General features: G+C 40.7%; 1 protein-coding gene across 3 annotated transcripts in view; it reads left to right on the forward strand.

Annotated features, from left to right (window-relative positions):
* The window catches only part of KCTD16 (potassium channel tetramerization domain containing 16), a 260,676-nt gene extending 248,430 nt beyond the window's left edge, over positions 1–12,246 (forward strand). For all 3 annotated transcript variants that reach the window (XM_077897698.1, XM_077897695.1, XM_077897697.1), the window contains one exon: positions 117–12,246. In XM_077897698.1, coding sequence (XP_077753824.1) covers positions 117–571 — 455 coding nt within the window. In that variant the 3' untranslated portion in view covers positions 572–12,246. The remainder of the gene's footprint in view (positions 1–116) is intronic.
* The last annotated feature ends 9,008 nt before the right edge of the window (positions 12,247–21,254 follow it).

The following is a 21,254-nucleotide window of genomic DNA, read 5'->3' on the forward strand; positions in this document are numbered from 1 at the left end:
TCACTTCTTGTAAGACATGGTTGTGGAAACTTGTGTGTGTGTGTATGTGTTCAGGTGCTGTGCTACTCCTCCAGGCTGAGCTGGCATTAACCCTTGGGTGCTGTGCTTGCTTGCAGGTGAGCCTTCGAGGTGGTCACCCTCCCACTGCGACTGCTGCTGCAAGAATGCCACAGGGGACAAGGAAGGGGAGAGTGGCACATCTTGCAACGACCTCTCCACCTCCAGCTGTGACAGCCAGTCTGAGGCCAGCTCTCCCCAGGAAACGGTCATCTGTGGGCCTGTGACACGCCAGACCAACATCCAGACTCTGGACCGTCCCATCAAGAAGGGCCCTGTGCAGCTGATCCAACAGTCTGAGATGCGGCGGAAAAGTGACCTGCTCCGGACTCTGACTTCGGGCTCCAGGGAGTCGAACATGAGCAGCAAAAAAAAAGCCGTTAAGGAAAAGCTCTCAATTGAGGAGGAGCTGGAGAAATGCATCCAGGATTTCCTAAAGATCAAAATCCCAGATCGGTTCCCTGAGAGAAAACATCCTTGGCAATCTGAACTTTTGCGGAAGTATCATCTATAGGGGAGGGCCAGGGTGGGAGAAGGAATGAATCATGTGACCATTTGGAAATAAACCTCCTAACGAAATTCGTATTTGAAAAGGAAAGTAACAACTAACAATACGTTTGTTAGAACACAGTAGCCCATTGATATACTACTGCCTATTTACCTAGTTCACCTTAACATTTGAATCCACAGGGTAGATTTCTTTCCAGATGTGGAATGATAAGAAAATCTCTTTTGGTTCCTTTGTTTGTTTGTTCGTTTGCTTGTTAACTGGGTACCGTGTGCTGAGTATCGTATGTATAATGAGAGCCAGCTACAGAAGAGTAGCTGAGAGGCTTTGGGAGTCCTTTATCCCAAACTGGGTTTTTCTCTCATCTTCTACCTCCCTCCTTTGAATGAGAATATGGTAGAAAGAGATCTGGCCCAATGGCATATGCTTGGATTTTTTAATTTTCCTTTTCCCTTTTGTTTATGGGGTAAGGGGGGAAATGGCAGATTTATATGACTTTTCACTGAAATCTATTATGTGCCAGTTTATATCGACGCTGTATGCATGAGTATTTGTGCGACACAAGCACAACGATGTCTGTACATACACACAGTGCACATGTCCCCAGGGCCTGGGCATCCGAAGGGGAACACCCCTGCTCCCAGCAGCATTCTCTTAGACTACTTTAGACAGATGAGCCTCTGCTCCTTTCTTAAAACCCTTCCGGGAAGACTTCCCAGCCTCTATTGGCAACACTTTCCAACATCGGGTAACCCTGGTCATCAACAAATTGTCTTCCTTATTTTGAAATTAGCACCCTCAGGCTCCATTTTACAGTTTTGCTCTTCCTCTGCACTAGGAGAGGGTGAGAAGACCTAGTAAAACATTCTTTGTGTTAAAGAAACAAACATTCGTATCCACAAAAATTATGACTCAGTGACCCCACGCTCAGCCTTCTCTACCCTGAGCTGAGTTACCTTCCTTCCCTCAATGTTTTCAGAGTCCTTACTGCCCATGTTTTAATGGTGTGGCCTTTTCATGTGATCCATATTCAGTTCTCCACATCCCTGTGGAGTTGAAGAAGTAAGAACAACACACAGTACTTGAATAAGGCTCCAGCTTTTTGTTTGTTTCTTTAAGAGGGAATTGTATTCCACACACCGCCTAATAATTTCTCATGACTTTTTAAAACTACAGCGCTGCGTTGTTACTTTCTTGTAGCCAGTTTTGTCTGTGGGGTTCTGGGATTTGGCTGTGCCTATGCTGGGATTTGGCTGTCATTTCCCCAGTGTCTGTGAACAACCCAACTAGATAACTAAAGCTTCAGAATTAAGGTTTTGGCTTTCTAAAGTGTCTTCCTTGAATACATCTTTGACCTGTATAGACACAGCCAAAAAGAAGCTGTTACTAGCCATCTATCCATATGACTGTATTTTATTAATGTACCAATAGCTCTTTCATAGGCTTGTGGTAAATGAAGATTAAAAGACCAGTCTTTATTTTCAGCATTCTTCTTGCATTTCAGTGGGAACTTAGAAAATAATTTGTCAATCACTATCTGTGTGCCAAGCACGCCTAGTTTTATTATTATTATTATTATATTATTATTATTATTATGTGTGTGTGTATGTGTATATGTATCACAGGTAATAAAGGCAATTGGATGATGTCTGTAGGAGGGAAAAATAACGAACAATTGCTTTCTCTTGAAATATATTGTTGACACACATTTATTATGTCAGAGGTTCTCTCTTGATTCCTATTATCAGTGCCCATTAGTACATGGGTATCTTCCTGAATTTTTGTGACTCTTGCCCTCACATCTGGGCAACAGACTCAGCCAATGTTTTCTTGTCCTGAGGCTCAAATGAAATTTAAAGTTCTACCTAAGTGGAAAAGAAAGTTCATCTGTGGAGTTGAGTTGTCAAGAGAATCATCATTTAGGAATTTAAGTGATTCTTTTATGAATTAATCCATTAGCAGGCATTTGTTCTTAGCTAAGCATAGTTTTGTAAAGCCCTACCAATATGTCTTCATTTCTTTCAGTGTGTCTTAATACTGCATCTTTCTATTAATAGAGGATCCTGCCAAAAAAAAAAAAATCACAAAATGTAATGGTCAAGAAGAAGTAGAATAGAGATTAAACATCTTCAAACTCACTTAAGTCAGATGATGCCTGTGGCTCTGTTGGAGTTTGGCATCATCTCCAACTTCCTTAAGTTTCAGACCTAACTCTAATGGCATTAAGATAGAGATACACCAGTAAGAACTAGAGAAGGAGGAAGATGTCGATCAACTCACTGCTTCCACTGCCTGCTTTACACAGGAGAGCAAACAATGCAAAGACAATGTTCATGGCATACTTTTCTGTCCCTTGACCTGTCGTGAACTTTTTTTCTGCTTTGGTACTCCTTATGCCTCCTTGTGAGCAAAGCAAGTGGTAGGAAATCTGATTAAAACAATAATAACATTTTTAATATGGGCCAGCTCTAGACCAACACCCACTCCAGATATTCCAAAGAGCTAAGACAACAGCAAGGTGTTTATTTGTGTGGCTGTTAGTATAAAGATGAATACAGACCTACTCAGTGAAAAGCTCTGAGGAGGCACCAAGTCAATGGAAACCTTCAGTCCTACTTTGAGTAAAGTTATCAAGTGAGGTCTAGGTGGCTTGCCACACTGGGAATGATTTAATGGTAAGTGAGTTATAAGAGTAAATGCTCCAGTGACCCCGATTCACACCTGCTTCCCCAAATTTAAAAGTTTTCAGAACTCTTAGTTCACTTCTGGACAGGACAACGTATGTGGTTCCCTTCTTGAATATTGGTTATGATGAGGGTCATAATTTGCTGATGTGAAGAAACTAAAAGCATCAGATGGATCAAATGAATGAGGAGACATATGTATAGAATTCTAACTTAGGTTTCCTCCTTCAATCTTGCAATGCTAAACTCCAGTGACCTTGGGGAGGTCATGGTCTACAGGTATGTGGATCTCCTGGAGTCAGGAATATATTTCTCGAGTCCTCCTACCCATTGAGCTTTCCTGTTCAGCAGGAAAGGGGAAGACAGGAAAATAAAACCGTGAGGTCACTGTGGTGGTGTGCTCACCCTCCCCCACCAAGAAAACACTGCACTGAGGTATGGTCATAAACAGCCAAATGAAGTGGCTTCCCCAATACACAGTGGTGTTATGCTCTGTGATTGTAGGCAGTTGTCTTACTGGAAATGCATGTGTGGTAAATTAAAATAAAAGGGGAACAATGCACAAATCACTTGTTCCCTTCACTCTTTATTCCCCCATAGCTCCATTTACCCCCACCTGATTCACTTTAGGGAGACACATTTATTAAAAGAAAACAAATGGAACTCTTCTTTATTCAGGTGCTCCTGTTTGATTCAGAGGCACCTTTATTCTAGGGACAGATGTGTGCTCTTCATGGTGGATCTTCTTATCAACTCTTGGTCCTTCTGGATTATTTTGCTTCTCTGGCCTTTAGATTCCCCTCTGATTGTCCTTTGTCTCTGCCAAGCAAAACATGTTCCAGTGAGAAAAAGAAAAGGCATGTATGGTGTCTTGCAAAATTACTTGACACCAGCTCCCATAATGGGAGCCAAACGTTGATTCTCAGACATTTTCCTTTGTTGTACTTTTAACCTTCCAACTTTGTATTTACCATAGTGATTTAACCCAGAGCACTTGAGTGCTGGTATTTTCTACCACTAGATATCATGTTGTAAAATGTGACTAACTTTGGTCTTCCTAGATGATCTTTGAGTTAATAAGAGTCTTTCTGTGGACTTTTAGGAAGAGTTCTTTGTCATCCCCACTTGATATAGCAATTTTCATAGGAAAAATGAAGAGAGTTATTTTTTTCCCCTGGTGACTCTGTGGCAGATACATGTTTTTGCCAATTTGCATGCTTATCGGTTTAGCATGGACCATTTCTCTCTTTAATGTCTTGGTATTGTTGGCAACTTGCAATCTTGATGGCCCACTGTTTCAATTTATTTACTTTCTTTTATATTGTCAAAATAACACAATAGAGAAGGAATCAGAATGAGTATTCTGTATTCTGAGTTAAAATGGAGTTAGATGTCATTTGTACAGGAGTGTACAATGATTAATATCTGCAGAGAAATTAGACCAAATGAAACCTGCTGGAATGGGTTTGATTGATATTGCCTTCATCTCTCTGGTTTTAGATGAAATGGTTATTGCTCTCCACCCCTGCTGAAAGAAAAGAGTCTTAAACTTTAATAATCACCATGTTGTGATGCGACCACAGAACTTATATCTTTGAAATGTCTATATTTCTCATCTTGCAACATACATTAGAATGGAGATTCTTTTCCTAGTGACCCCCACTGCAAACTTTTTAGCAGTGTTTTTCAATACTCAGCATGCACAAAAACCATTTGTAGCACTTGTAAAAATGCAGATCCCTTTATCCTGGTCCCAGAGAGTCAGTCAGAAACATTGAGCAGGGCCAAGGAATCTGCATTTTAGTCCAACATCCTTCATGATTTTGATGAGATGATCTATGGACCTTCTTTTAAGAAATCCTGTTCTTGGGGAGTTGACTGTGCAGAGGTCTACATCTTTTCACTTCCTTTCACTTTCCTTCCCTTACAAAGAAGTCAAAACTTGCATTATTTTTTTTAAGAGGAAAAGCCCAAAGAAGAGTATTCCAGGACCAGGGCAGAGTAGATTCCATTATTTCTTTGCCCTTTCATCTGCTTGTCAACCACCTCTCCATTTTGTGTGTATTTGTGTGTTCGATTTTTGTTTTATTTTGTTTTTTTTTTTCCCAAACTGAAAGCCTGCATCAATATAGTTTTTACTCTGGATACTCTGGGTAGATGGGAACACATCTCTGAGTGAGTTGTATCCTTATGATACCCATCAAGGAAGAAAAACAAATGAACTTTCCCAGGCGGAGTTGTTCATTCCCATGCCTTGTGCAGTGTGAGTCAGAGGAACTGGAGAATGATCCATAATTTAATGGTGGTGTGTATGGCCCCAAAGGTGGTTCCACTAACTGCATGTACAAACACCACCAAAATGAATATGGAATGATTAGTGAATTTACTGCATTTCACCTATAAAATCCTGAGTCATTGGATTGCTAAATTTGTCCAATCTGACTCATGCAGGATTATGAAACTCTCAAATAGTTGAAGATCCTGAACTCCAATATTAACTAAAAACTGCAAGCAAAACCCATGAGGGAAAATAAATACAAAGAAAGAAAGGGTGAATTCAAAATAGTGGCCATATTTCATACATAGTGACAAGAAGGAGATGAAGTTCTACATGTTTCCACTCACTCACCAGAAAGGAAGGCCATACTGTGATTATTCAGATAGAAACAATTTTGGAGAGTTTCAGTGGTCCAGTTGGTTCTACCCCTATAATAGAATAACTGGACAGGTTGATCAAATTCCCATATGGTAAGAGAAATGGAGAATGAGTGGCTTAAATACATGCTTGTGGTGATCCTTGGTGAATATTTAAGTAAAGACAACTGTCACAGGAAAGTGAAGAATGGCTAATGAAACTAATAAACTTGAATTGCTAATTAAGAGTATTTGGCCAGGATTTTTTTTTAATGTTAAATTTGATTTAGCTTGCTTCCCCCCCTACTTCCCAAGTGAGATCCCTTTACTGTCCCAACTTCCTAACCTTTAAAAAATGTTCCTCCTGTTTGTGAACAAACTGTGTTTATTGGGTAAAGAATTTTTAGTTCCTAGACTGTCTTCCTTGCTTTATTTAAGGAATTTACTTTGAAAAAGCTAAAGAAAAATGTGCCCTGGCCCTGCAACTCTCAAGGGGTTTGTTCTGGGCCAAGGGGTGGTGATTTTCCTGTTAATCAGGCTTCTAAAAGCATTTATATGCCAACTGGAAGATTTAGTCTCTCCTTTTTCCAGAAACCTCTTCCATCTTGTCACTTTATTCTTAGAATTGACCTTTAGTTAATTTAACTGCATTTGCACGATAAAAATCAACATTGCTTTCAGACCCTGCTGCTGCTGGTTGGCTTCATCCATCACAAATGGACGTAGGATTGATGCACAAGAAAGTAGTGGAGAAGAGTTGCTTTATACTTGTGCCTCTTGTGTGAGGGTGTGTGAATGTGTACATACACACTTGTGCAATTTTTAGATCGATGTTGCATCAGTCGCCAATGTCCATGGTAAACCTATCTCAATGTGTGGAAAAAGTCTTTGGTTACAAAGCTTCACAGCTTTTAAATTCAGCACAATAGCTTGTCTTTACTATGGGTGTCAACGCTTGACAAGGTTGAATAAAGCTGGTCTCCTCGTGTGAGATTCAAGCATTACAGATTTCTGAGCAAAAAATCAAACTCATTTTTATTTATATAGTCACTAGTGGCAGTGGCATTTACTCAAAAAAAATTGAAAAGGAGAGAAAAGAAAAAGAATGCATGAAAGCTTAAATATACATAGAATTCACAGTGATCACTAACAGTTTTTCTCAGTTGCAGCCAGTGGTCAGTGGTTTATTCTTGTATGTGAGAGACAGAACCAATTTCAGGAAACACTCATCTCTGACTTGTGTGGGTTATGTGTACTTAGGGCAGTGGCTCTCACCCAGGAATGATTTTTGTGCCCCAGGGGGACTTTAGGCAATGTTTGGAGACATGTTTGATTGCCCTGACTTCTGAGGTACTAACTGGCATCCAATGGGTAAAGATCAGAGATGTTGCTAAACATCCCAGAATGCAGAAGACCCCTCGCAACAAATAATTATACAGCCTGAAATGTCAATAGCGCTGAGGTTGAAAACCCCTGAGTTATGGGTTGGCTCTAATTTTCCATTTTTTTACCATATAGAGAAAGACATCTGGGTCAGAGCTAAAAGGAAATAGCACAATAGTAATTAGTAGCACCTTAGATAAGTACAGAGTTTATTTGGGATTATATACAGTTGTCCCTTTATACAGATGTGGATGCTGAGATTTAGAGAGAAATAGGTCCCGTTTTCCATGGTTTCAGTAGTGATGGGGAAGGTGTGTGGTCTGAGTTTCAGTCTTCTATGGCAGTCGCTTTCTGCCTCAGAAAAACAATACCTTTGATGAAGTCATCAACCGTATAACAACTACATGTGTTTGGTGGAAAGTGCTTTGGGAGCATTTTCCATTCATGTAACACAATTAGGGATGCTTTTCAAGCTGAGCAACAGGTGCTCTTAGAAATAAAACAAGAAGAAAGGAAGAAAAGTGCTGAGAACAGGCCAAGAATTTTGTCATCTTGAACCGCTCACTGTGTACTTTGTTTCTTAAGGTTGAAACTCCCCTCACTAAAGAGGACACTTAGATCTTGGAAAATATTATTGTCAGACTCACACAGGTGGTCCCAATGCCCTTGTTTTCAAAGATGTGATGAGTCTAAGCATAAAGTAGTATGACTACTGAGCCTTATTATATCATTTGTATATACTGACTTCATTAGGACACAGAACATGTGGGTGTCTTATATATTTGACATTTTTCTTTTAACTTATCATACTGATATTCCAGTGATGGAATCAAGGTCAGAACATTCTATCCTCATTTCATACAAGGGAAACTGGGACCCAGAGACTTAAAGTCATTCATTCATTTGTTCATGCATGTATTTGATGGGTATTTGTTGAGTGCCTACCATGTACAGGCCACTGTCATGAGCATTATAATCTACTAGGGAATCAAATTTGTGATACAGAACTTGAATTCAGATTATCCAAATTCTAGACTAACATTATTTTTCTATGTAATTCTGATCCACGTTCTAGATTTCTAATTTAAATATTAAGTTATAAATAATGTATATTAAGGAGTGTGTGCACTTAAGAAATATGTGCCAGGAACTGTAATAAATGATTCACATGCCTCATCTCATTTAATCCTATAACAACCCAATGAAGTAAGCCTTGTTACTGTCCTCTTTTTACAGAGGTCAATGTAACTAGACAGGGGCAGAGCCAGATTTTCATGTTGGTTTATTGGACTCCAAGTCTGATGGCTTAACCACCTCATTATATAATGTCTTGTCTCTGTTCTCTGGATTTCACCTGTTTCTGGTTTCTTCTATTCTAACCAAAAGATAGCCAGGAAGAATCCAGCCTGACATACTTCCAGAAAGTCATTAGCTATTTTTAATTATAAATTCCATTAGACACGCATTTCCCTAGGAGATAAAGGAAAGGCACACTTGGAGGCATACTTTTGCCTACCGTAGACTGCACTTTATGACACCAGCCCTATCAAAGGGTTAGTTACAGAACAAATGCCGTGTGAATACTGTACCTTTGTGTACACCTAAAGGGTGTGTTCACATCCAAAGCAGCAAGATAGATTCCATGTTAGGACAACGGCACCTACACCTGCTTGCTGTGCTGTTTATAGGTTACCAGGGCAGAGTTCATGAGAGATTAAATAGGTGTCTATGCACGCATGTGTGATACATGCATGTATGTACTATTTTCACCTTTGGGCCTTTTAAACAAAATCAGTTTTTGTTCAAGAAAGGTCAGAAATCCAGCCATGGTTTCCTGCCCCCCAGCATACTATCATCAGTATTCCAAGTTGAAAAAGGAGAAGCAACTACAGAAAAGAGACTGCATTGAGATGTGTGTGTGTGTGTGTGTGTGTGTGTATGAAGAATGTATGCCCATGTACATTGTGTATGTGTGTTTATATATAAATTTTATGTATATATGTATATATGTGTGTACATGTATCTAAATGTATATATATATCTATATCTATACATATGTATACACACATAAACAGATCTCATAGTTTGAAACTCGGATTTTGAGTTTAAGGGATTATTATTATTTATAATGGGTTTCATAGATAGTTTAATATAGTTCTGTTTTCCAAAATTCTCTCCCACTATGAGTGTATATATTTATGGTACAGAAAATATGATTAGAATACTTTGTTTTAACATCTATAGATACAAAATCAAACAAAAGTGCATTTAAAGAAAGCCAAACTTGTAAAAACTGGCTTTCTTATTTCAACCATTTGTTAGAATTTCAAAGTATGTGTTTTCAAACATCATCATTTAAAAAAAAATGAAAGAAAGAAAAAACCCAAAAGAACAAAAAAACAAAACAAAAAACCCACCAAGTGAATATGACAATGTTTAAGAAGAAAAGAATAAGAAAATATAAGTCTGTGAAAGCACATATTCTGTGGTTATTACGCTAATGGTAGTTCACCTACTGTTGTTTGATTTATTCTTAACTACTGATCTCACTTCATCTTTAATGGGGGGGGGGCTCCTGTGGCCATATGCACTTTGTAGGTGGAGCTAATTATCTGTTTAATTATTTTAAAGCTATAGTAAAGAATTTATAATATGCACACTGTAAATATATACTAAAGCTTAAGGGTACATTGTAATAATAACCAAACACTTTCTAGGCTCCTGCAAATAACCCTGTAAGCCTGTTCATACAGACACCAAAATAGCTGCCCAAAGAAGGAACAACATGCAGTTAAATGAAAGACAATGTTGCTTATGTTTTGGCATCCTATAGACATAATGGCCAAGTGACTAAAATTGGGGTTCTCTGAAGAATATGGTAAGTTATATTTTCATTCATAACCATGTGCTTTCCATACTTTGGAGAATGTGAAACTTGTTTTTAGTCAACCTATGCAAACAGAGCTTCCCTGGTGCTCCTTGGGATCAGTTTGTATGCACACAAATCCACACCCTCAGAAGCAGTCTGACTCCAAGCCCTGTCCCTGGGGTTCAGATTCCTTCTCCCAGAACCTTCTCCCAGGAACCTATCCGGTTTGCTCATACAATCAGAAGTGTTTGCAAAAATAATTGAGTATGGTCATTTATTTTTTCCGTAGGGTCCTTGCAGATGTGGTCTTAAAAGCATATGAAAGAAAATAAATTTTATAGTGAATAGATGCTCTAATTAGGTTGAGGAACGCTGAAGAAGGATTGGTTGTTTTTCCCAAAAATTTTGGAGCAGACAGGGGAAGTTTTATTTACCTCATCCCTGGCTCCAAGTTCCCGTCACTTTCTCTCATTTATTTATTTTTAATTCCAAAGGAGAATGTTGAATCCAAAGTTTGCTTACAATTCTGGTTAATGTATAAAAGGACAGACTAGTGTGTTTTTGTAAATCATGAAGGGTGGAGAAATGGGGGTGCTAAAACCCCTGATTACCCTGTCTCTGATCCAAGGAAATGGATTCATGAATTCCTGGAGTGGTATCCTTCTTAAAACATAGGAGCACAAACCTAGGGACTTGCATTTCAGAGAGTCTGGTCGAAAGCTGTTAATGGGATCTGTGGTAAATGGGTCACCATTTAGAATAGTGATGGAGTCTAGCTCACTTCCCTTAGAAGACCTTACTCTGTAAAATCAAGAATCTGTGTTGGCTGAAGGAATTGAACTCATGATCTCATTTGAATTCCTGTTCCTCTCATCTTTCAGAACCAGCAGAGCACTGGGTTGAACCTAACAAAATAATTTGTCAAAATTATATGAACATGTTTAAATATTTTCAGCACCACCCTCGACATTTATAAAAATAAAGACCCGATTCATGAGGTTACCTGGAGATCTCCAAACACAGTTTGCCAGGGATTATCAAGCTCCTCTTTTATCCGTTGCTGATGCTTTGAATGTGCTGTCAACACAGAGGAGTCTGAATTTTGCTGGTACTAACATCAAATGGTGATCTACTGGGGCCTTGTTCATGTTCCTTTCTCCTGACCTCATTCAAGTGCTTGATGACTTGGGTCAGTTTGTTGCACACTGATGTATACCAAGTGACACCCACTGAAATTACCTCTTCTCCTTTCCAATACAGTTTGCTTGTACATAAGTGTAATGTCAAATTGTTTACAGGTTCTTTTTGTGTATAATTGTGATAGCAGATTTAGCTCAAACTTTAAAGGAATCTGTTTACTGAATGGTGTTAAAATGGATGTGCTTATTACAGTATAAACATCATTAATTATGGACTCACACGAATGCATGTCTACATGTCGTCAATTTCCAGCAGCTCGGTTAATCCAGCAAAAAGTCTGCGGTCTGTGAATAGCAAATATACATAAACTACTGTGATTCTAATAACTCAGTAACTGTTTTTACCTTGATATGTAACACTGTAGATTTTAGCCTGCTGTATTATTTTCTTACCTATTTGTTTGGAGGAGACAGACATAAGAGATAGTATACTAATTGTCCCAATGGAATTGCACACCATTTCGGCGACCATTGGTCCACCTAGAAGGCAACTGCCTATTGATGGAACAATGGCCCTAGGCAACATATAAATATATACATACATATCTATGTATGCAATATCTAAATGCTAATTACTACCATCTATTTTCACTGCCAATGGAAACTACTATTTTCTTTGGAATCATTGATGATATAAAAATTAATTTGCTATTATCTGCTTTCATATTCTGTTTAGTTCATCTAGTATGGTAAATGATACAGGTGCAGTATCAGTATTGTAAAATTGTGTGGTGAAGACTACAAAAAGTCATACTGTGGATATATTTTAAAAGGCAGACCAGAAACTATATTTCAGATTCTTGTGTGAATATAATTACAGAAATAGCAACTATTTTTTATGTGTTTCCATAAATGACTCCATTTCATATACATTGTAACTTAGCACCAATCATAATAAATCATTTGGTAACATTTAGTTGTTATATATATGTCTATTTTCAGTAGACATAAGAGACTGATGATTCAACATCATTTCATGTTAACTCAAGAATTTTAGATGGAAGGTAATCACCATTGCAATTAGTTTATTTCTGGTTTGTTGTGGCAGCTTGCTGGATTGGAGTACAAGAAAGGAGACAGTGACTAGTTATTTAAAATTCTTAGAATGAGATTTCAACCAGTGGAGACCTTGCCTCTTCTCTTAGTGGGTGGCTTCCCATTATTTATCAAGCCTCTTTAACCTCAGTTTCCTTACCAGTATATAGGGAACAAAAGTAATAGATACTTCCTAAGGCTAGTGTGAGAATTAAATCAGATAATACAAGTAAGGCCTTTAACACAGTCTCTAGTATGTTACATACCTACTTAATAATCCCTATCCCATTCTTATTCCTATTATCCAAAATGCATATTTTAAAGAGGAGTTTGCCTTCAACACTCTGAATATCTGTATATATTTCTTCTTTATTCCTCTTCAGCCTTTTATCGTTTTGCCTATAGAGCTAAGTATTCAGTATGTTTTTTAATCAAAAGGGAAAATTATACAGAGGGAAAAAAAGAGAATTCTACAACTTGGAGGGGCTTTAGAAATGATTTTGCCTTTTGCTGTTAGGAAGGGTATTCACCAGAACACTTGTCCCATGATATGTGCTGAAAAAAGGAAGGGAATTGGATGATGTAGAGTTTGGGGAATATAACTTTCTACACACCCCACTTAGTAATTTTAAAATATTCTTCATCATATTTAAAGCCCTGGGAGTTATGTAGTAAAGGAATTTTCAAATGTTACTTAACCCAGAATCTTCCAAATTTCTCTCACCAAGGATGCTTCTATTACTGCCTGGAGCAGTATGGCTTCTGTCTTTAGTTAGCTTTCTCTCAGGAAAGAAATTCAGTCAAGAGACTAGAAAGTGAGCAAGCAGGGTTTACAGAGTACACTCACAAGATGGGGGAGCGGTGAGTGGGCAGCTTGAGAGTCAATGCCCCAACAGAATACATCCGAGGGTTTTAGTTGTTACCTAGGAAGTGGAATATTCATTACTTGGGGCAGGAAGCAGCTTTTCACACCCTTCTTCCTAATTTGATCAGGGGTTTCCTGTCATGGCTTGGGCCATCTTGGTCTGTGTGGTTTGATCCAGCTCCTTATGAAGTGCTGCCAGGACAGGCCTTTGTTTGACCTTCCCGATAGCTAGCCTTGGGGGAGGCCTCCTTGTGGTGGTGTGTCTATGTGAAGTTCTTTTGTCTTCTTACCTAGCATCCCTTAAGAAAGCCCACCCAGAGGGGGTGGGCCAAACTACAATGCTGCTGTAGCTTCTGTGGCTTCTGTATTGGAATTCCCTTGGCCACCTGGACAGGGTATGCCCAACACCTGCCCCCCTCCTCCCCTTTCCTGTGGGACCCAGGCCTCACACAACTATCTAACTGCCTCCCACACTTTGACTTTTGAGGTATACAGTTTGGGAAATGCTAATTTAGCCCATGTCCTCTTTGTATGGGAGGGAAATCTGTACCCCAGAGAGGGGAAGGGATGTGATGGAGGCGGGGTGGTCACGGGTCTAGAACCCCATCTATGGCCTCAAGCTGGGACATTCCTCCTAAACCACTCTCATGAGGTAACTTACAAAAGCAATGGAGTTACTCCGAAAAACTTCTAAATTCACAGCATCCATCCTGCACAGACCCAAAGTAAAGAGTCACATGAGGTGCCAAAAGTGAAGCAGCAGAAAGATGAGATTTCAGTGTCCAGGAATCTTTCCTTAGACTCAGTCACCAGCCAGATGGCTTGTGGCAGGCCCAGGGTCTGCCTGGACCGCCCATACTACCGTTGTAGATCATTGTTGCTACAACACAGACGTCCCTTAAGCCAGCAGAGGGCTAAGAGCTTAGATAGACCAAAGTAGTGCAGGAGTTTGGAGGGGACTTTCCCATGAATTCTCTCTCTCTCTCTCTCTCTCTCTCTCTCTTAAAAAAAATTTTTTTATTATTTTAGTAAACTCTACCCACAACATGGGCTTTGAACTCAAAACCCCGACATCAAGAGTCACATACTCTACTGACTGAGACAGCTCAGCACCACCACCCGCCCCCCCGCACACAAATTATTATATAAGATGTTGTGAACTTCCCTCCAAAAAACTTAAGAATGCCCCTGTATTGAGAAATTGTAAAGTCAAAGACCCATCACTACCCCAGAAATAGCTTAAGTAGAGCCAAAAACTTCATTAAATGAACACTGCAGGGAAGACTTTGCTTCCACTGTTCCAGAATAATATCAACAAGTGAAGGATCAATGTCAAGAGGAAAAATTGGCTGCAGGCTAACAGGTTACAGCTTTAAAGAACGAGAAACAGCAAGGAATTTATTTGTCACCATCGTTCTGCTAGTACAGCAGCTCGGTTCTCCACGAATCAAGGGTCCAGAGAACACTCCCTGGAAACACTGTGATGTGGTTAGTGAGGACGTGAGGCTGCTCTCTCTACTTTTCTGGGAATCTGTGTAGAAAAGAGGGAATGTGAGACCCAGCCAGGAATGTGCTGAGAATGAATCAAGACCCCCCCCCCCCCGAGCTCTCTGGAAAGACTTGGGTGAAATATTTCTTCGTATGTATTAGCCCTGAAGTTATAAAGAGCCAGCGGTTACATACGGCCACTGTCAAAAAACTCATCCTTCTGACAAATTGAGTTGAACAGGACTTGATCAGAAGGATCACAGCTTTTGGAATGAGGGCACTGAAATAGGGAAAAAATGCCACCTTCTCAGACAATACGTCTCCTCCCCTCCAATTTCAACCTAAAAGCAATGTTCCTTCCCATGGGAGGAGCACAACATGGAAGCCCTGTCGATCTCAGCCCTAATGGCAGCTGTCACAGAGACAAGTCACCAAAGGGGTTTGTATCCCGGGAGGGGGTGGGTAAGCCATCCGCTTTTCGTCAGTGACTCACCTTGCAGGCCTTAAAAATAGCAACGTGTCAGCAGCAACGGCCTAGGAGGCCAGGTTTTCCAAACCCCCTGAATCCCAGAGACCTCCAGATTCACCCCCATGGAGCTCTTGCTGAGTCTCAGCAACCATATCATCAATGCACCAGAAAGGAAGTCTGGGCTCTCAGTCTTTGGCTTCTTACTCCCCTTCTAGTTCACCGCATCCCCTATCTTTAGAGTAACAAGAAACAAAATATCCCATGTAACCTGAGGACAGCAGGTACACTGAGGGGAGTTTGCTGTTTCTCTGGTAAGAACTGGGTCTGGGCTGAGTGCTACACAGGCCTACACAATCCCACAACTAAATCTGGTGTCTCCAAGACATCAAGTGACCAAGCTTCATGTGCCTTCTGACACACACAAAAAGCTTTTTTTCTGTTTCTCCACCCTCTTGGCTTCTCCGCTTCTGCGTCTCAGCATTTCTGTTTCTTCTTGTTCTGTTTGCTTTCCAGATGTCTGATGTACAGAGTAAACATGTTCACTAAATCTGACAGCCCCACCCCCACGGCCACACTCTTCTCTAGGTCTTAGTTTATTTCCTCAGCTGACCTGTGAAAGAGGGCTTTGGAGGGGGGCCTGGGTGACTCAGTCGGTTAGCGATCCACTCTAGATTTCAGCACGGGTCAAGATCTCAGAGTCCCAGATCAGCCCTGTCAGGCTCTGCTAGGCCCTTTGGCTGGCGTCTGCTTGAGATTCTCTCTCTCTACTCCCCCCCCCAACTTTGCACGCACCGCCACGCCCCTGCACTCATGTGTGTGCATGCACAAGTGTGTGCTCTCTCTCAGAAAGAAGGGAAGGAAGGGAAAGAAAGGAAGGAAAGGAAGGGAAGGAAGAAAAGGAAGGAAAGGAAGGAAGGAGGACTTTGTACGAGGTGTGTCTACGCACCATGTTGCCATCCATCCCTCCTCTCTACTGATTTTAACTGGGGCCCTGGCTGGTCTCTGAACCTGAGGGTCTGAGTGGAGGGGCCGGACAGGAGGCTTTGGCCACTCCCATAAGTTAACCACTTCAGATTGTCTGAGAAGAAACAGCTGGTCTCCCTATGAGAGAAAAAAAGGACAAGAGGTTAGGTGGATGCAGGTGGATCCTTTCAGATCGTGTTGTTCTAAAGTTGTTGTGAGTGGGTGGGCTGTCCTCACTCTTCCCTCTGACAGTGGGCCTTTCGGAGGTGATGTCAGCACAAGCCCTTTTACTGCCGATTTCCGGGCATGCCCAGATTTAATGACTCATCTCCTGTGTGACCCAGAGCTGTGGATTCCGTCTCAATAAGTCCAGTGTGAATTTCCATTTTTGCCCTTGACATGGAGAGATGGGGAAGGATGGGCAATGGTAGACCCATCATCAACTAACGGGTATTGGAGATGGGAGCGCCACAGCAGCAAATTGTTCTTTCTCCCCCTTGCCCCTGGGAGAGGGTATTATACCTCGGTACCTGGAAATTAACTGGCAGATCTTTGTTTTCAATAAGGAGATGGACACTGGCCTCTCTCTGGCACCTACATTAAGACATATGAGAGGGCAGGAGGAGGGAAAGAGACAAAATAACACTCAGGTCTATGTACCAGAGGCATGAGAGTTTTCCTGCCGGAGTAAATGAATAGCATGGTAGTTATCTCGGTCTGCTCTTTAGGGAGCTGCTACGGTAGGTCCCTTTTTTCTTTTCTTTTTTCTTTTCTTTTTTTAAGGTCTTATTTATTTATTCATAGAGACACACAGAGAGAAGCAGAGACACAGGCAGAGGGAGAAGCAGGCTCCTCGCAGGGAGGCCGATGTAGGACTCCATCCCAGGACCCTGTGATCACAACCTGAGCCAAAGGCAGACACTCAACTGCTGAGCCATCCAGGCGTCCCTGAAGGTCCCTTTTCAAAGCCCAGTTTCTATGACCACAATCGGATTCAGTCTTCACCTTTAGGCTTGCAGTGAGTGTGTTGATTCACCCAAACTTTCCCAAACCAGAAGCAAACAGGATTTGGAAAGGTTTGCACCATTTCCTCCTTCTATCCATGCGTTAACTTCACATGGGTCTGCTAGCTGTCGAGTTCCTCACATTGATATTTATGAGTCTGTGAGAAGATGCTGGAAATTGAACAGAATCAAAGTCCACGAGACAACATAGGAACATGTTCAGTGCCATTGTTTCCCATATTTTGTAGCACTCTTTTGCTAATAAATGTCAACCAAAGACAAAAACACCCAAAGGATATCTTCTTACTGAGTTGGGGGAAAATTGATTATTTTCTGGCTTATGACACGCAGGCAGTGTAGGTTCCATCTTCTTCGTCCCAAACAAAAGAGGCCTCTGAAACACACAAGACCCACACCCAAGGAGACCCAGAGGTATTCCTACACCATCGGGGCTGCACGGGAGGAAGTCAACACAGTGAGTGTTGAGCTCTGAGGGTATTTCTTTAAAAACCATGGAACATAGAACAAATGACAAGAGGTCAACAATCATATTTCCCGCAGGTATGAGACCTTGGGATGTTTCTCACAAATCCAACTTTGTTGACCTAACCTCGTTAACTTTTCTTTCCCCCAGATCTTTTCCTCCCCCTGACACTATTGCTGTCTCTGCTCTGAAATTCTCAGAGTAACTTAGAAAAAAAGACAGAAAACAGGCAGCAAGGAGTTGGAATGAGATAGTCCGGGAGGAGGAAGGGAAGAAGTCAGGAGGCTTGCTTCCCTGTCTGCCTGGAGCAGACACAGCATTGGTGGCACCTAGGGCCACATGAGAGCTGTAGGATCTCAAGGTCATGCCCACACGCTCCTCCTAAATCCAAATCTGAATTTCAACAGAAGCCAGATTGCCACTTGGATGTTAAAGTTTGAGAAGCATTGGTCTATAAGTTTTGGCAGGATGCATAGAGATAGCCTTGGGGGCCAGGAAGAGAGGTCCAAGGTCAAGGGATGCATGTGAGGTGGATATGAGCAGGGCCATGGAATTAGATGCGGTGGAGGTTGCCAAGGCCTCAATAAAAACATCCCCAGTGGGTGGAGTTACAGTTCTTGTTGGAGTAAAGAAATCTTGATTATTAATGTTTAAAAGTTTCTTACCTTGCCTAAAAGATGTTCAGTGTAAAAATCTAGCAGCTAAATATAAACAAAAAGAAGACAGTAAAAGGTAACCGTAATTACAACTATCACACACAACCAGAGTTAACATTTTTTCCTTTCTTCCACTCTCTTTGTGTGCGTACACCGATATATATGTATGTAGAGACAGATACACAAGGATATATAGAAATAATTCACGTAGGAAAAATATTTATTATTAATAAATTAGCTACAAAATATGTAAATAAATGCTAAACAGTAATATGTTAATACATTATAATACAATCATTTATATGTAACATTGAATATATAGGAATGGGAATATAAATGCTATGTTTCGACGTTCATTTCCTGTTTACAACGTATTTGGATGTTTTTATGCACCTGAATTTTGTGAAGGGTTATTTTTCATTAGTACTGTTGATCTAAAAAAAAACCGCATTAATGCTGAAAAGACTATCTTAAATGCTAGTAAGAATGAAAAGCAATAGGAACTCTCATACACTGCTGGGAGGAGAAGTAGTAGAGCCACTTCAGAAATCCCTTCAGCATTATCTGTTAAGTATCAGTATAAATTTCACACTAGAAAACAACCTAAATGCCATCCCTTAATAGACTGGATGCAAATAAGAATACCTACTAGATGATTCCATTTGTGCAATATTCTAAACAAACAAAAATAAGCTTTGCTATTAGAAATCAGGAAAGTGGTTTCCAGTCAAGAAGAGGAGGTGGGTGGCAGGGGATGCAGAATGGGGTCTTCTGGAAGGCCAGTTGTGTTCAGTTTTTGGACACCGGTGGTCAAGAAATAGGTTTCAATAAGGTAGTTTAACAAACATTATAAAATAATGTCTTCTATTTTTAGAACATTTGAAATACAGCAAGTGTTCGTTGCTATTATCATTTTGATAGATATATCTCCCTAATTTTTTCATTTCTTTGAAAAATGTCTCTCTTTTCTCCTAAATCCATATAATGTGTACTTACTAAAATTAAACCCTAGGAGATCAAAATGTGTGAGCTAGGTAGGGAAAGACCAGTGCAATCCCATCCCACAGAGGTAAGGTTCTGTTAGAATGCAGTGCTTGCTCAGGAATGGTTTGTTTTTGAAGTGGATCTTTTATTCCAATAAAATAAATGGGGCTTGATGAGTTCACCTTTTTTTTTTTTTTTTCTGGCTTGCTTATTTTGTTTTACTGATTTTACTTTGCATGTCTCCCCGTATATAAAACTCTCTTCAGCTAAAGAAAGTGAGCTACCATCATTCAGGCTCACGATCCACAGTACCTACTGTCGTGCTGTCGGGCCCCATGATTGAGGGAAAGGAAGGAGGAAAGGAGAAATTAGCTTTGGCGCCTGCAGGTTGTCCCCAAAGGATGCTCTGTTTGGAAGTCTCACAGCCCTGGCCTTCAGGGACTTGCTTTTCTCCTACAATAGCCAAGAGTCATCTTTTGTTACTGAGAGTCTCTTCTCTGGTCTCGGGCCAGCCTGTAACAGAAGGCTTCAAAGGAAGGAAATGACTGGTGACACAAGCCTCCTCCATGGTCCCTTCAGGCCTGGGCTGTTGGGGAGACGAGGATTCTATCAGAAACTGGTGGTCAGGAGGTCCTGTGAGATCACGTAAGCCAGTGGATCACAGGGGGACACCCCAGGGAACGTCCACAAAGTGCAGAGACAGTGGAGACCCTAGGGTAGGGGGTGCTTGCTCCTGGCAATTGGTGGGCAGAGGCCAGCGGCACTGCTTCACATCCTGCAGTACATGAGACAGCCCCCACAACAGAGTTATCCAGTCTGAAATGTCACTACTGCTGAGCTTGATTTGCTGGTGTGAGCTGTGTGTGTGTGTGTGTGTGTGTGTGTGTGTGTGTGTGTGTGTGTGTTGGGAGAGCTGCTAGTTTTAGCTCAGGCTTCCAAACAGGTAAATAAATAGCAGATAAATAGCTGTTGATAATTTTATTAATCCCTGGGGAAATTTCCTTGATGAAGGGCAGATAATGATTTAGCTCATTCTATAATGATTTGGGACACAAAACTCCCATCATTCAGATCGGTTGGCACCGTGTTGCAGACCGGGAGCACCCACGTAACATTTAGGACATGCCAAAATTAGTCAAAAAATATCAGCCACAGTGATCTTGTGGGAAAAAAATAAGTTGATTATCCCAAAGAGGCAGTTTGGCAAACGGCAGCCAAGCTGTTTGTGAGGCCACATGGAGGAACTCCAGGGAAAGAACCACTCCGCTGAAATGATGCTGAGCAGGAGCGGACAGTGAGAAGTGATGGACAGGGAACAGCGCTAAGGGTTGGGGGAACTAGATTCTCTCGGCAACATGCAGACTCACTGGGGTACCCTGGGTGAGTCATTCAATAGCTCTAGAACTCTCTTTTCCTTGTTTGTGAAACAAAGGAAAGGGGAAGAAAATGAACATTTACTATGAATCTATTATTTACTAGATACAATTCTAATTTTCTTTCATTTAGTCTTCATCAGAGCTTGGTGGAGCACATATTGGTATCTCCGTATTACGTATAAGGGTCAGAGAGGTTGATTTACCTGCCCAATATCACACAGCTATAAAGTAGGAGGGCCAGGATTTCAGCTTAAGTACCCTGATGGCTTTTATTTTTCACTTTTCCATAGATCCTCTTTCCTCAACGTGTAAAATAGATGACGCATAGATTTTGTGTGAAGATTTATTGATTTAATGTACACAGCTTCAGAACAGTAGACACTTAATAAATGCTGATCATTATTTTTATCATTACGATTATTTAGACATTTTTCATGTTCAAAAAATGTCATCTTATGAGAAACGACTGCTTAGAAATGGAATTCACTCATTGTTATTAGATACCAATTACAAAGCAAATGTATAAGGTTCTTTTGGAATAAAAACTCCCCTGATTTCTCTTTTTTAGCTGACTCAACTGGCTTAGGACCTGAAAT

Source organism: Canis aureus, chromosome 5, assembly GCF_053574225.1.
Source record: "Canis aureus isolate CA01 chromosome 5, VMU_Caureus_v.1.0, whole genome shotgun sequence".
Classification (NCBI taxonomy): Eukaryota; Metazoa; Chordata; class Mammalia; order Carnivora; family Canidae; genus Canis; species Canis aureus.